General features: G+C 38.1%; 1 protein-coding gene across 17 annotated transcripts in view; it reads right to left on the bottom strand.

Moving 5' to 3' along the window:
* arvcfb (ARVCF delta catenin family member b) overlaps positions 1-17,173 on the bottom strand; it is a 292,272-nt gene that overhangs the window by 85,765 nt on the left and 189,334 nt on the right. For 10 of the 17 annotated variants that reach the window (XM_055199147.2, XM_055199145.2, XM_055199152.2 and 7 more), the window contains 3 exons: positions 9,122-9,280; positions 8,764-8,784; positions 6,264-6,392 (listed from right to left, as the gene is read on the bottom strand). In XM_055199147.2, coding sequence (XP_055055122.1) covers positions 6,264-6,392; positions 8,764-8,784; positions 9,122-9,280 — 309 coding nt within the window. The remainder of the gene's footprint in view (positions 1-6,263; positions 6,393-8,763; positions 8,785-9,121; positions 9,281-17,173) is intronic. The other 7 variants (XM_073860780.1, XM_055199150.2, XM_055199143.2 and 4 more) reach the window with 3 other exon arrangements.

Below are 17,173 nucleotides of genomic sequence, written 5' to 3'. Positions count from 1 at the left end.
ACTCTTAAAAATGCTGGGTTATTTTTAAACCAGCATTGGTCAAAAAGGGTACGAACCCAGCCGTTGGGATAAATTAAGCCGTAAAATGTATATGAAGAGTTTGGTTCCAAAACGCAATAAATCCATTTTGACTATTTTGGTAAAAATGTGTTTTCTATACCATCTATTTTTTATTTTCTGTTACAAACTTTCACATAGCATCTTTAGGTTATAATAACAATAACAAAAAAAAATTCTAATCCATAATTTGATTTTCAGAGATTTATTATAAAAACTTGATTATTTTTTTCCGCAAAATGCAATAAATCCATGACAAGTTTTGTTTTTTAAAAATGCTATAAATCTATTAAATCAGTATATAAATGTGCATCCTTCTTTGCAATGTTATATTCATTTAGTTGACTAGTTGTATACACTGATTAAAATTGTTGCTGTCATCCTTGGGACATTGTCGCTGAAATTTTTTGACAGTGATCAGCTGTAAAATGTTTTGGTCCTGCTCGATTTTCGTTGACTTCAAGTAAAATATGGGAAAGTTTTTCATAAAATCCCCTGGGGTCAATGTGTTAGCATGACAGGAGCTTGATGCTGTCGTGTGAGAACAAGCAACAGACGGCATTTTTCCATCGCCGAGTGGCTTACATTCTTCCCCTGGCAAACCTATCAATGCCAACAAAGGAATTATTTTGTTTTTGTTTGTTCGTTGATCACGAAGTACAAAGTAGATGAGGAAAACTAGGATTATGTGTGTATTCAACGCGCCGCCATTGTTGTTTACAATGCGTGTAATGGTGCGCTGTGATTTGTTGAGTGGATTTATTGCATTGTGCAGAGAAGGAGGACTGACGTTTATCACGTTTTGGTAAGAAAGTGAGAAAAGATGACAGAATAACAAGGTGGATATCAGATTTTGCGTAAAATTAAGAATTTACTTTTTAATACTGACCAGATACAATACTGATTTTGGTGGTATCTAATTTTTAAAAACAGTTTGGAACCAAACTCTTCATATATTTGACCCCAAAAATGGTTCAATCAATCAACCCATGCATTGTTGTTTTTGCAATAGTATAGTGACCATATGTTATTATTTCTACACTCTTAAAACGAATGCGTTAAAAAAACACATCTTGTGTCTAGTTATGGACAACACATCTAGTGTGTTGTCCTTAATTTAACACATCTCTCTGTTATTTTTGGAACAACACACTTTGTGTTGTTTTAACACATCTTGTGTTGTCCCTTTTATTTACATGAACTTCAAATCAACACGAAATGACACATGATGTGTTAAATAGTTTAACACAAAACAATGTGTAACACATTGGGGTGGTTTCCCGGACAGGGATTAGCTTAAGCCAGGACCAGGGGCCTATACCATGAAGCCGGTTTAAGTGGATAGCCAGGTAAGTTTAAGATTAGTTTGCGCCAACCCTGGGTTTTAGGTACCATGAAAGTAGCGCGGCTTTAATCGGTGTTGGTCGCCATGGTATCTTACGGGGCAGGTTATGTTCTGGATTCGAGATCTGAGACTGCAGTTTGACCAATCAGCTGCGAGCAAAGAAATTATAGCTGACGTAACTACAGCGTCTCCGCGCAAATTTTATTTCTTTGTATTTTTTTATTTAACTTTTATATTCAAATATAACATTAAGGCATATTTAACAATCACTATTTTTCGTGTTGATACCGCATTTTAATAAAAAAAGAGGACAAAACTAAGAAAAAAAGGAGGGCTTAAACATCCAAAGCAGAAATAAGTCTCAGAGGTCTCCGCGCAAATTGTTAGAAGAGCACTTCGTAGAGAGAGTTTTTAGTTTTCCCTTGCCCAGTCATTTGTATGAAATATCTAGATTTTCCACGGAAGGAATCTCTTATCTTTGCAAACTTCTTGCCTTACATAAGAAATGTATCACGTTAAATTCGTGCACTTACTGTACCGTAAAGGATGTGTATTGCGTTGCGCTTTTTTGCAAGTGGTACATACTTGTATGCGGTTGGTGGGGAAAACACGGTTTGTCGAACCATCCGCAAGGTGGTCCTCGCACTGTAAGAAAGCCTACATTAACAGCTTCATAGTGTTCCCCAGGACATTTCCTTACCATGTCTTTAAAAGAGGGCTTTTATAAAATTCCCTGTAAGATTATTAACAAATGTAACAATGTAAATTAACTTAAAAAAAGCATGTTTCACTTTGGGTACCTAAATAAATTATACAATAAAGTACATGTTAATGTACATGTTATATTAAAAAGAGCAGAGGCAGTATTATTTCACTCTTGAAATAAATTTTTATAATCTCTATATTATTTTGTATAATTAGCTCATGCTCCTCCGCTAAAAAAAATACACTGCTCGTACGTGCTCTCTCTATTTTCTATTCCGATTGGTTGTTCGGTGCCGACGTCACTCTTTTATGTGCACGCGCGGGTGGAGTAATCATAGCCTAAAGATCAAAGCCTGAGTATACAGAGAAAGTTGATAAGCCGCTTCATGGGACCAATAAAGCCTGATTGCATCGGTTTGGTTTTGTCAAGTCAAAGCCAATCCTGTAACTCTGAGTTTGTTCAGCTACCTTCATGGTATAGGCCCCTGGCCTTAGTTTAATTCGGAAAAATAACTAGATTTAACAAACATGCCTTACTAATAACATTACTTGTGTGCATTTTGATGCAAAACAAAGGGCACTGATGTATTTTAAGATGTCAGTGCAAGTTGTTTTCAGTTTGGACACCTCTAACATTTATTTTAGTCTAGGACTAGTCTAATTCCTGTCCGGGAAACCGCCCCATAATGTTTTAAGAGTGTAAGTCTCTTTAAATGCTGGGTTAATTTTAAACCAGCGTTGGGTCAAAAAAGGGACAAACCCAGCAGTTGGGTCAAATAACCCAGAAAATGCTATTTGACTCAACAATTTCATTAAAACAACCCAAAATTTTGGGGTGAAGTAACCCAGCAAAGGTTAAATTACAATCCCCGGGCTGGGTTCGTTCCTTTTTTAATTTTGTTTTAAAATGTAAAATTTTTCTCTTAATTTCTGTTTGTATCTTGATAAAGAGATCTGGAAAATATATATGGATGTTTATTAAAACTCATTTTAAAAAACATTACTGCACAGTACTGCATATTGTCTAATGTTTATGTGAAACATAACAAATAATACTGTTTTAAATGGTGGTATGCTACACTGTAATTCAGCACAGCATACGTACTACAAACAGCAAAAATAGCGAGAGTAATGTGAACAAGAAGTTACATAAATATTTTAGAAAAAAAGAAAAATTGCTACTTATCAACCACTAATCTGACTAACGCACTCTTCCTTAAAACAAATAAAACCTTTACAACACGTGTAAGAAGTGTGTAAAGTGTGCATGAGAAGAGTAAATCAATCTGGATGATTGAATGAATGTTGTAATATCGACTGACTGATGTTCTGGCTCTGTGTGTCTATCACTGGACAATCAGTGCCTTTATGACTCAACTAAAATAAATCACTGTTCCCATCTGAGTCTACCTTATTTCACAGAATGTGTGTGTCAGGACGATAGACGGCCTCTGCTCCTAAAGGTTCAGTGCTGATACAGAAACCAATTTGCTGCCCAGTAAATTCTGTAGTGCAATTAAATGGCTATTGTGTCCATGACTGTAAATTCATCTCGGAAATTAATGAGCTTGATAAAAATGAATCGTCACTGGAGATGAAGCATGACTGTTTGAATGTGTGTGTGGGTTCTTATAAAGCACATGTACAGCTGTCAGTGCATAATATCTCATGGGAGGTGTTTCTGTCTATAAAGGGAAAAGAATGGTATGATCTCAGATGTTTTCACTTATTCAAGTATGCAGCTATTTTTAGAGTTATGCTACTCTGACATATAATTACTCATTCATTTATTAGTCAAACTGAACTCAATGTCGGTTCACATTCTCATGAAAGGCTTTTACACTGACATTGATTTAGTTGTATAAGGTTTACAGGTCACTGCGCTGTTATCTGCTAGTAGACTGAAGTGTCCAACTATATTATGAGGTGAAGCACATAAATTCAGTTCTTTGTACATTGTCATGTCACTATCAGTCTGTTTCTCATGACGCATATTAAAAATAAATGCTTTCAGGTCACTTTGTCATTGCAAATCACTGTCAGTGTAAACAACTTGCATATGAAGTTAGCATGAAGCAGAATGTTAATACAGACACGACCATTTTGGCTGTGAGATGCAGAAATCAAAATTCGTCCGTACTTTTTTGTAGCACGTTTTATATAGCTAACATTTTTTTACTGCCAGGTTATTTTTAAATACACTTCTTCACAGTACGACCTATGAAACGATTTCAGAAATAAAGCACTCAATGAACTTTTGTAAATACTGCAGCAGGTCTGGTATTGAACATCTTGATTAATGTTGAATGATTCTCACTTTCTCCCTATAGTTTGAAAAAAATTAAGCAATGGACATTTAGAGGTCTTGTTTTTCAGTAAAATACCTACAAACATCCTGTAAACCTGTAAACATCCTCTAACAACCTATAGTTACTTGCATCATGCTGCGTTCATACCAGACGCGGTAGAGGCGTTAAGCGCGAGTGATTTCAATGTTGAGTCAATGTGAAGACGCGTTGGCGCGCATCTGGAGGTCTCGCGGCGCGAATGAGGCGTTTAGCGCGGCGCGGTAGACGCGATTCCCCCTCGTTAGCGCGAATGGTACGAATTAAGCGTCTGGCGCGGTACACGCGAATAGTGCTTTTTGTGCATTTTGCTTTTGACGCGAATTTGTTAACCAATCAGGAGCCTGCTTGCTGCTGTGGCGGCAGCCCCGTCCGGAGTCACTCATTCAATATGGAGGAACGCTTGATATTGTCCGTGAGCAGTCACCCGGAGCTATACGACACAAGTTCTTATTTCTATAGAGACAGGAATAAAACGGACCTCGCTTGGAAGAGTGTCAGTGAGGACATTGGGTAACCTGGTAAGTTGTAAATACACATTTCACTTTTGAGTCACGTGACGTTTATCGACCCCCGGCATTCCCGCCGTTTTTTTAACTATTTATCCCTATAGTAAGGTGACCAAATACAAATCGGTAACTCTCTTGATGAATGCACGATCAACATCAGCAATTTTGCAAACAGACAACCGCATAGCACTTGCCCCTCCCACAAGAAGCGGATTTCGCCTCTGACACGCGTCAAATGCTTGCTTTTTCCGCAGGTCTAATTCGCTCTAGACGCGTGAATGCATTCAAAATGTTGAAGCGGCAAACTAGACACGATTTTGACGCTTCAAGCGCGGCTGGTGTGAACCCACGGTCAGACTTTAAAAGAACATAGACTTACAATGCATTATTATGGTACAGCATGGTACTAACAAAACCATGGGTTCGACAAACTGATACAATGTATACTGTACACTGTTAGTTAAAAATTGTCAAAATATGTACCCCAGCTGTAAATGGGCCGCAGTACCTTTAAAAATGTCCTATATGTACCATTAGGTACAGATATGTACCTTTGAGATACTAAAATGTATAAGCTCTTTTTGGTACCACATTGACAGCTAGGGTATACATTTTGACAATTTTTTGTGAAAGTGTACCTTGAATGTAAATGAACAATAATAAGTTTACTTTCAAAGTTTACTTACAGTTTTTTTTTTCAAAAAATGTACGGTATGTGGAAAATAATGTATTCTTTAAACCATAAACCATGCAAACACAGTGTATTATACCAAATACACAAAATAACGGTAGCAATGAAATAGGTGCTCTTTAAAAAAGTCCTAATGTATACATTTGGTACCAATATGTACCTTTGAGGTACTAATACAGCAGTTAACTCTTTAGGTGCAAAGCTGTACTTTTTAAAAGGGTACAGCAGTGACAGCTACAGTAGGGTGCATATTTTGACCATTATTTTCTGATAGGGTACAAAAGTCTGTCTACAATACAATCCAGTTTAAAGAATTGGATACTGTGTAAGAGAAGCAGGCGGGTTTAAAGAATCTTAAATTAAAAAAAGGTTTAGCCTGAGCTTAACCACCAAGGCTACTGCTGCCTTTAATGAAGGTGTCTATCTACAGCACCGGCTGTGTTTACTACTGTTCGCCTGTTAAAAAGTGCACGAAGGCGTCATGGCCAGATTTTACAGTTCTGTAAGGGTTTAATGATCACTCTGGTATTTAGTTTTACACAGCGCAGCCACAACAGCTGTTACAGACACGGTTAGTGAGGTGAGGAACGGGAGACAGAAACACTCTTTACTGGATTTGTATCAGATGGTGGTGGCGTCGATGGAGGGATGGGTGTGGGTATGGGAGTAGATGGTTTGGATTCAATCAGCATCACTGGCTGGAAGGTTCGGCGTGTGATGGTTTTAACCACCTTGGTCACCTACGGTGAAAGTTATGTGAGATCAGGAGGCATGGATTAGAAAAGCACAGTTATAATGAAACTGTCAGCTCTCATAAGAGTCAAAAGAAAACTGGTAAATGAAAGCCTGTCTGAATGTATAAAAAGCAGGGATATTTTCCCCAAAACATAGTTAACAATCCAGAACAGTTCAAAACAAAAATAGGGCCAGAGTATTTTTGTTAACACCTTAAACTCCACCAACATTTTTTAAAATACATAAGCTTAATTTTTTTTACCAATTTACTCCCAAGTATGTGGGTAAATTAATCTTTTAAATATAGGAATACACAAATTATTATTACGGTGGGTTCACACCAGCAGCGTTTGAGGCGTCAAATTCGTGTCTACCACTTGCCGCTTGAACATTTTGAGTTTACTCGCTTCATTCGCGCATGAAAGCCGCACATGAAATTCTAGTCATCGAGACATTCATGCGGAAATTTGCGTCATGGGAGGGGCTTCTGCGACTCTGCTCGTTTCCTGTAATCACAACACTACTAGAGTTTGGTTAACACTGCGTTTTTCTGCCAATGTTCAAATTTTTCAAGTTGCGCGTTTGCCGCGGCAACACTCAATTCGTGGCATTCGCGAATGAGCCGTTAAGCGTGCCGTGGTACGCGCAATTCAACCTCTTTTGCGCCGCGAGATCTCCAGACGTGCGTCAACACGTCTTCACATTGACTTAACATTGAAATCACTCGCGCTTGACGCCTCTACCGCAGCTGGTGTGAACGAATGCAAAACATAATTATCTAGCAAACAAGGAAAAAAGAATACTATAAATGTTATTGGGGCTGCTTATTGGTTTGGCTACAAACATTCCTCAAAATATCTTCCTTTGTTCATCAGAACAAAGAAATTCATACATATTTGTAACAACACGAAAGTGAATAAATGATGACAGAATTTCCGTTTTTAGCGAACTATCTTAAGTCATTGACGGGCTGTTAGGTGGGTGGTTTTCTTTCGTAGGCTTGCGTGCTGTTTAAAGTAGGGATGCTCCGATCGGGATCTGCCGATAATGGCATTAAATGACTCGATCGGTGCTCGCTAAATCTGCCGATCTCATAAACCGATCTTTCTGTTTACTTTTGTCATCAAAAGGATCTTGAATGCTGCTGCAATTAGAGACATTTTTACGTAGTGTGAGAATTTTTACAACCCGTTGCTTATGTGTGACATGCAGATTTGTATTTTTCTCTCTGCCTTTACAGAGGTATGCGTATTTTCTATGATAAGGATGCGCTCCGGTCAACAGCGCGACGCGTCTTCACATCCCCATCAAACAGCGTATATCAAACAACACAGCTATCGCGGACAATTGCATCCTCATGTTAAAAGTTTATTATTTGCATGCGTTTTAAAGTTTTTGAGCGTTTCAACTTTTATTTTCCTCACAGCTGCTCTTGTCTGCGTTCAGCCGCCGCGCACACACCGCAGCCTGTCATCAGTGCACGTGAACAGAGCGATCTCTCTCTCTCACATCTTAAAGCTGCAGTAACCCGATTCATCTCTCAATAAATCACTCTCTGCTTTAAATAACTGTTATAATTCATACGAATGCGTGTATATTTAATTTATACAGTAAAGACTGTGAAGTGTTTTATTTTCATTACTTTTAGGAGACAAACCTTTTTAAAGAGATATTAAATATCTATTTGCAGAAAAAATATTTGTTGTACTTATTTATTTAAGTCTCTATTAAACCAGTAATATACCTAATTTCTGCAAGTAATATTACAAAGGCAACATCTGTGGTGTTACTTATCTAGAAAAAATGTTAACAGTTACAGTCATCAAAGAGCTTGCATATCAGCTTTAAAAAAAAAATCGGTATCGGCCGATCACGAAGATCACAAATCGGTAATCGGTATCGGCAGCAAAAATCCTGATCGGAGCATCCCTAAAAAAGAGTAATTTTCCTATAACTATGAGCTTGTCCACACATCCCTGATATCACCACAAATACACCAACAAGTTCAAAGAAACACCAACTTGTATGTGCACACTACTTTTATTCCTTAGTGTTTTTATGTGTGAATAGGTTATTGGTGAAAAACCCAGTTCAGCAGAATTATACTTTACCTTTTACTTCCTTCCGCTAAGTCTTACAAACTGTGTGCAGATTAGTTGATAATTAAAAAGAAATTGCTTGTGCATGCATATAACTGTAGTATTACAGCATTAAGGCATGAGGGGGTGACCGCTGGGCGAATTAAAGCTATATGCAGTGATTAAGTGGCAAAGATGCTACACATTGTTGAGCTTCAATGGTTACATATAATGGTGACTGACAAAGGGCAGCATGTGCGTGTGAAAATGCCAATGTGAGGTAGAGATTGTAACTCACCTTAATATTAGTCAAATTGTCCTTTTATGAAATACAAAACAAAAGTAAAGGGCAATCAAGAAGATGCGGTTTCCAAGACTACAGATAGAATAAATGGATGGAACTAAAAGCTTTAATGTTATAATACAGCATATATCATAATTTAGATTTGTTCAGCATTGTACTCAAACGTCAACACACCCTCATATAAAAACAGTTGTCTTAATAGTACACAAGCACTAGTCTGCCATGTGACTCTTGTTTGATATATAAAGAGCTGACTGAGTGGAATTCAATGCTAGTTTGTTCTGGAACTCTCTGACTACTGTAAGCCACACCAGATAAACACAACTCTTTTGTCTCTTTTAAGCATGGATACCTTAGTCTCTGTGCGGCGTGTGGTCCCGTCATCAGAGGTAACCACGGAAACGTGAGAGGTGGGTGTGCCGGGGTCCTCCTCTATAGTTACAGTTTCCTCAACAACCTCCTGGGGCTCCTGCATCATGGCCAGTGATGTCTGATTACTGGGGCTCTGCTCCTGTGGGATAAGCAGAGGGCAGTGGTTAGAGGTCAAAGGTCACTGACATGGGATTAGACTTCATGGGAGGGTTAAAAAGAACATGAGAGCTTTAAGTAATAGGAAATGTTGTATTCTTTAACATTGGTAAATGTGTTAGGTGACATTAACTAAAAATGAGCAATATCGGTTTTAGTATTTATTCATCGTTGCCAATACAATTGTTCATGTTTATTGTGCACTTTACACATTTTAACAGTTGCAACTTTTGATAAAAAATATAGCAAATGCTAAAATTAACATAAAAAATATTAATAAATATAGAAGTATTGTTCACAGTTAGTTCATGATAGATAATGCATTAACTTATGTTAACAAATGTAACCTTTTTGTAAAGTGTTACCAGATTATTTTCAAGCTTCATGCATACATTCTTTCTACATTTTTATCACTGATATAAAGATAGAGGCTGTACTTGTATGACTTTTGACTAGATTGAAAGCAGGTGCCTTGAGATGTTTCCGAAATGTCCCTCTTAAAGCGTGCCTATTTTTTACAAGGTGTAATATAAGTCTCAGGTACGCCCAGAATGTGTCTATGATGTTTCATCTCAAAATACCCCACAAATAATTTATTATAATGTTGTCCAAAATGCCCCTATTGGGGTAGGAGCAAAAATGCATTGTTTTCGTGTCTGTACCTTTAAATGCAAATTAGCTACTGCTCCTCACCTCCCCTACCAAAAAAAAAAAAAAAACAGTGGGCGCATTTATTTAAAATAAATCTGATTCTTGTCAATACAGTCTGAGACAATTGTATCTCACTATTGAGATATGGCAGACAGCATACAACCCACTATGGCAGAAACTTTGGTAATGCAGGGCTGTCAGTCAGTGGCTATGGGCGGGGCTTTATCAGTGTCATGTCACATTAACAAGAGAATAAAAATAGCATTTCTGGATTTTTTTCATTGTAGAGTAGTTGTGTTCACACCGAGGGGCAACCTTCCAATCTCTCTGATGAAGCCAATACAGAAGTGACTTAAACTGCAATTCATCGACTGGCCGGTTAAGGGTGGATCCAAAAGGGAGTCAATGTTAAAATGCCCAACTTTAGAATAGAAAATAATGTGTTTACAGCCTGGTACAAAAAGTGTTTTTGGTCTATATAGCCAATTTTGCCCTTCATCAAAACATTTTTTTGTAACTCATCTGTTTAAATTATATTTAGCCTTAAAGTTCTGCATAATTAAGGGCGTGGCCACTTGATTGAGGGGTGAACTGACACTGCTATTACTAGAATTGAGCTAGACGGCCGTGGTTTCAGCAACCAGCCACTTCAGCTTCACCCATGTCCCACCTTTTTACCCATTTTCGTTTATCCGTGATGCGCGGTGACACGTGGCCAAGATGCCGACAGCAGGCAATGCTACTTTAAGCTTCAAAAATGCTCTTCACAAACCAATAGGTGATGTTATAGACACTACGTCCATTTTTTTTACAGTCTATGGTTCACACACTGCCAACACGCATTTATGTCCAAACACAAAATGGGTGCCCTTTAAATTGACTACAATCACCAGCATCTGACTGGATATTATTGTAGAGTCCTTGAAATACAGCAACAAAATTCAGCTAAAGTAGCAAGAAGAACCCTCTGGAGGCAAGATGTCATTTACTGAAGATGTATGACTTAGAGCAAAAGAGTGGGGAGGTAAGCAAACACACCAAAATAAAATATCAGCTGCACCTCCATTTATATAAAAAATATGAAGCAAAGGTGGGTCGAGGCAACAGTTTAGCACAACAAATTAAACATGATGAAACACTGACAACAAGTGCTCAGGATAGAATAAGCTGTATGTGTGTGGAAAAGAGTGTGTGATTGCATTGGCAGCAACACAAGATGAGGAATGATGCCAATGTTAGCCATGTGTATTCCATCCATCTTTATACGCATTAACGGGTGGACAGTTTTCATTGATTAGCATAGAGGAAGGCTTCAAAGTCTGCGTGAGGCCAAATTGATCCGCAGCCCGTCTCGCTAATCATTGACTTCTAGCCTTTCATGTGCCTGTATCATTTCTCAGGGCTGGCAGTGAGAGCGTCTGCCCACCCTACAGTACAGTTCATTCCTCTGAGAGAAAACCAAGTCAAAAGAAACTTTTTTAAGCGTTCGAATAATTGAACAAAGGTTTCGAGCTCTGGAATTGATGAAGAATTGGATGACCGATGAAGCAAAAGCATCTCATGTGAAGTGGCTCACTCCTTACAGCCGAGTGGCATATGGATTACTCAGGCATGCCGCACAGAAACAAAGCTTTGATTAACTTTCTGACAGCTCACAAGCAGCCTTGAGCAGAATTTGAAATGAGAAAATAATGAGCGATTTCTAAAGAGCCTATTAGCACCCCTGTGAAAGCAGAGATAAATATTCCTCTTTTCACCAATCATGAATTCCTACTGGAAAACCATGGCATAACATGAATAATGGACACTAAATGTATCAATTTCTAATGCAAAATAAAAACAGAAACATGCATGGTGGGAAAGCGCTATGCAAACTGAAGATTTGACCCAAACTGACTCACATGCATTGAATGTAGCCCTATACATTTTTCATAAGAGATAATTTGATACTGTCGGTCAAACGTCATAATGTACATTAGGAGCATTAAAGATTGATTTTAGTCATTAATTTCACATTGATTTCAATCTTTGATATAGCCTTACTCAGTCAGTATTAAAGATATCAAGATTATATATTTTCACAGATCGTTCCTTATAATATGTACCGATAGGTAGGGATGTAACGGTATTATAAATTTCGTGGTATTGCGGTAGAAGATTTTCCCGGTACCACTGTGGTCACATGATCGGTAAAACGTTAGGTCTTCCGGGCAACAGGTGTAGTTTTTTTCCGGTCAAGTAAAGCGAGTGGCGGGACGCGGGAACTACAATTCCCATAATCCCATGCGTGCTACTCTGACGCCTCTCTACAAGTGGAGCGGCAATGGCGGAAGCAAAAGAAACACGGATTTTACATCTGATGTGTCGAAAAAGTTCGCGTTCGCTGTGACAAGAAACGAGGAAGGACAACATGTGATGGACATTCAAAAAACGAGTGAGTAAATCCGTGAATGAGCAGAGTGTGTATGCCGTTTCGCAATTAGAAGGTTGCAGCCTACTTAGGTCGCATATGCAGGCTGCATCCGTCATTAAACGCCTGGTGTATTTAAGTTAACTGAGTATTACATTCGCAAGTCATAAGCGTGTTACAATAATATACGATTAAATAAGAATAATAGTCAACTTGAAAAAATGTTAATATTTTGAAATGAGACGGTCTTCATTACGTATGCAGCCTACAAATGCGACCCATAGAGGCTGCAGACTTCCGATTGGGAAATGCGCCCCTGTATTAAGTGAGCTGACCTCAGCTCTAAGTCCAGCTACAATAAGTAAGCAATTTTCATTTTTTCCTGGGTTGTTTTTGTTTTCAGGAATTGACCCATCTTAAAACCCATCATCTTTTCTTGATTCTACAATCACAACCGTTGCTTTCATATGAGTACCAAGCATTAGCATTAATATTAATAATAATAAAAACTAGGTCAATTGAGGGACTCACTCAATTCTTAAAACCTGACTGATTGGGAGTTGTTTAAAGTCGACAAACTAAAATGAAACTTATTTTTTTTGTCCTTTTTATAAAAATTGTAAACACTTCACTACACTTTGTACATTGTAATGTTCAGTCTTGTTTAATAAACACTTATGGGAGTTTTTCCAAGTCTTCATTTGTTTTTTTCTTCCTGCAAATATTTCAATAATTACCGTACCGTGGGCATCATACCGAAATACTACCGTACCGTGAATTTTTGATACCGTTACATCCCTACCGATAGGGTGATTTTTTTATGTGATTAAAAGTTAATTACAAAAACAACTTTAGCTGGGTTTTCACATACTGTGGCACATTTTTAAATTGTTGATCTAAAGCCAGAGTTGAAATACTGTGATGGTAAAAGAAAATACTACAGCTGTTAAAAATCAGTAAAAATATTATTTAAAAAAGGAAAATGGTGCAAAATATTCCAGTGGGCCTTACTGGTTGAATTACTATGAAAAGAAAGGTAAAATAAAGCAGCCAGACGCTGTCTAGAAAAGGTCGCCCCAAAAACTTGACGGTCGAGGAGAAAGCTCTTGGGAGGAGCTAAAGAGAGGCCAAGCATTTAATATCAAAATGCACTGAAATAAGTAGTGCTTTGCCTTGGTTCCCAGTTAAATTTTCTTAAAAATGAACCCTGAATGAAATAAAAGTGTCTTCCATTGTGGTTTTGTGAGTGCTTCAGATAAGACAATTAAATCTGACTAAGGGGTGGGGCAAAAGGTTTGTATTTATGATACAAAGGAAGGGTTTCGATGCAAAACCCCATAAGTGCATGTGGCATGTTTTTTTATTTAAATGAGCATTTTTATCCTGCTCTTATGTTTCGTTATTAGGTTATTAGTCAGTGATTAAAATTTTCATTAATCTTAGTTTAAGCATTTCATTGCTATTTAACAAATTTGACTGTCTTTAGCGGCAAAAACCTCTAAGTACATGTAAAAATATGCACTACATGCCGTCGTATACATGTGCATGCTGTCGTTCACCCCAATTAATCTTCCATGCACTTAGAGGACTTCGCTACTAAATCTTTGTGGTGTTTAAAAATGTCATATTTCTCTGGGATTAAGCAGAATTTAAGTGAATGTATTTGATGAACGTACACTCACCTAAAGGATTATTAGGAACACCATACTAATACATATTGATAGGATAGCATCTTGCAGTTGATGGAGATTTGTGGAATGCACATCCAGGGCATGAAGCTCCCGTTCCACCACATCCCAAAGATGCTCTATTGGGTTGAGATCTGGTGACTGTGGGGGCCATTTTAGTACAGTGAACTCATTGTCATGTTCAAGAAAGCAATTTGAAATAATTTAAGCTTTGTGACATGGTGCATTATCCTGATGGAAGTAGCCATAAGAAGATGGGTACATGGTGGTCATAAAGGTATGGACATGGTCAAAAACAATGCTCAGGTAGGCTGTGGCATTTAAACGATGCCCAATTGGCACTAATGGGCCTAAAGTGTGCCAAGAAAACATCCCCCACACCATTTCACCAAAGGTAACAAGGCATGATGGTCTTCAAACAGTCCAAGTTTGGTGAGCTCGTGCAAATTGTAGCCTCTTTTTCCTATTTGTAAAGGAGATGCGTGGTACCCGGTAGGGTCTTCTGCTGTTGTAGCCCATCCGTTTCAAGGTAAGTTGTGTTGTGGCTTTATAAATGCTTTGCTGCATACCTCGGTTGTAACAAGTGGTTATTTCAGTCAAAGTTGCTCTTTTATCAGCTTGAATCAGTCTGCCCATTCTCCTCTGACCTCTAGCATCAACAAGGCATTTTTGCCCACAGGACTGCCGCATACTGGATGGTTTTCCATTTTCACATCATTCTTTGTAAACCCTAGAAATGGTTGTGCGTGAAAATCCCAGTAACTGAGCAGATTGTGAAATACTCAGGCTGGCCCGTCTGGCACCAACAACCATGCCAGCTCAAAATTGCTTAAATCACCTTTCTTTCCCATTCTGACATTCAGTTTGGAGTTCAAGAGATTGTCTTGACCAGGACCACAGCCGTAAATGCATTGAAGCAAATGCCATGAGATTGGTTGATTAGATAATTGCATTAATGAGAAATTGAACAGGTGTTCCTAATAATCCCTTAGGTGAGTGTATAATACGCATTGAGAGCATTCGGTTAATATCATTATCACATGTTTGACTGAGGTGGCGTTTAGTGGCTTTTGCATCTGAGCTCTTCAAAAAATTCTTAATTTATAATAATAAATAGATTTTTTTCTAGGCAGTTATCTTTTTTTAGGTTATATTTATTTATTTTAACAGATTTTGCTCATCTGAAACTGGCTATTTTCTAGAAATTCAACTTTTTTCAGTTCTTTGCATTAAAACATGTTACCCAGAAAAAAGAAACCGCAGTCGGATTCTCCCTTGATGGGACCACTTTTAAAAAATATACAAAGCAAAACCAAGATCTGTAGGAGAGATGGAGCAAGACCTCATTTATTTACAATATAAAATAAACACCTGTCCATGACATCAACACCACTCAGGAAACACACAGGACATGAAACAGTATCATATTCACCATCCAACCATGAAGTTTGTTTTCCGAGTGAATTCCAAAAATGGACTTTATATGATGTGGGATTAACCAAGAAATCCCCGCCAGCACCAATATTCCCAAAAAGTCCCTTAGGTCAGCCAGACAGATAAACGATATGGCCCAAAGGCAGGTTGAGGATTTTTGACCTAAGCATCATACATTGGGGTCATCATCGCGGATGATCTGCACCATGGGGGGGGGGATCTGCTACTATCTGATGAATCTGATACCAGCTTTGCCTCCATGACAGCTATTACACAGATGAACTCCTGAACCTAGCACTGTGTTAGTGTTTACATGCGTGCGCTGGGATAGCGTGCCTTGCAGGATTGCAAGGACTTTATGGGTAAGCCGCGGGGTTTGGAAAATGAGCCGGGTGCGCAGTGTTTTTATGCAATCTAATTTTAGAGAGAATGGTGCTCCGGCAATCTTTCATAAAGCAGAAAGTAGATGGGTGATAATTATAAACATTTGGTAGCTATCTAATACATTAATCACTGGTTCTTTTACTTCGGCACCAAAGTTTTGCATATAGAAAATGCTATTATATGCACATTTTTAAGCACACACTTAAAGCTGTGAAAAATAGTTAAGCTGAACCGCAGGGCTCTTTAGAGGGTGTTCCTTAGCAACAGTCCAGAGAGCGACTAGTAAAAAAAGACATTGTTAAGGAAACAAGTTAAAGAAAACAGCAAATAAACCCCAAGAGTTCAACTAGAGTTTTTTGGTCACATGAGAAATCCGAAGCCAAAGAGTGCAATATCACATTTTAAGCCCTCAATAATCTCGTGTTGTCCTTGAATTTGCACATAATTAAGGGGTTCGGTAATTGCACAGCATGGTTTCATAGTAAAAAAAATCAGCTGGGTTTTAATTTCATCCTTCTTCCTGGTATGGATGAATGAGGTGGTGTGTGAGATAAACATCAGTCTTTCACAATGGCAAATTGAGACGGAGCTGAAGGAGATAAGGTGAGCAGCAGAAAATAGGTTAGATAGGCAAATGAGAAAAGCGATTGGCAATTAAAACGCCACTGAATAGCTGAGTCACTCAGGAGGTTATCGGCTCCGTTCCTGATCCGCACTGGATAAAAGACCACCTTATGTGCACAGTTGGAAGAGCGACGTTTCTTGCACTTTACACCTAAAAACAACAACAACCATCTAATAATGCTGTAGGGCGGTGCTTACATTTGCGTGCACACAACTTTTGTTTTTCATTTTGATTCAGTTTTTAAATAGTAGGAAGTAGGAAGTCCTTATCAATCTAAAATCACTATGAATTTGAGTCATTTATAATGTGCATTTAAAAAAGCAACACTTGTCAAACACAATCATTTAAAATATTCTTTATTCAGCCTGGTCTCACTGTTAATAGACGGTTTCAGCAGTAACAACATAAACAAGCGGCTGTCGTGGTCTGCACGTAACTTCCGGTAAACTCTGCTAAGAATAAATAACAACAAAGTTCTTTAAACGTAGTTTATTTATATAACAAGCAAAAAAACAACACATAGATTACCTAAGAAACCAAAACATTTGTTATTTTCGACGAGGCATTTGTTCAAGAGATCAGTTAAGCAACTAGTCAGAGTTAAGTTCGGATCCAGACGTGTATCGTGTCAGCGCACGTGCGTCCGATGAAACCGCCTATACATAGTATTTACACGTAACTTTA

The sequence above is a fragment of the Misgurnus anguillicaudatus genome, chromosome 22 (genome assembly GCF_027580225.2).
Source record: "Misgurnus anguillicaudatus chromosome 22, ASM2758022v2, whole genome shotgun sequence".
NCBI classification, from domain to species: Eukaryota; Metazoa; Chordata; class Actinopteri; order Cypriniformes; family Cobitidae; genus Misgurnus; species Misgurnus anguillicaudatus.
The sequence above is the reverse complement of the archived record's forward strand: the minus strand, read 5'-3'. Positions and strand labels throughout refer to the sequence as shown.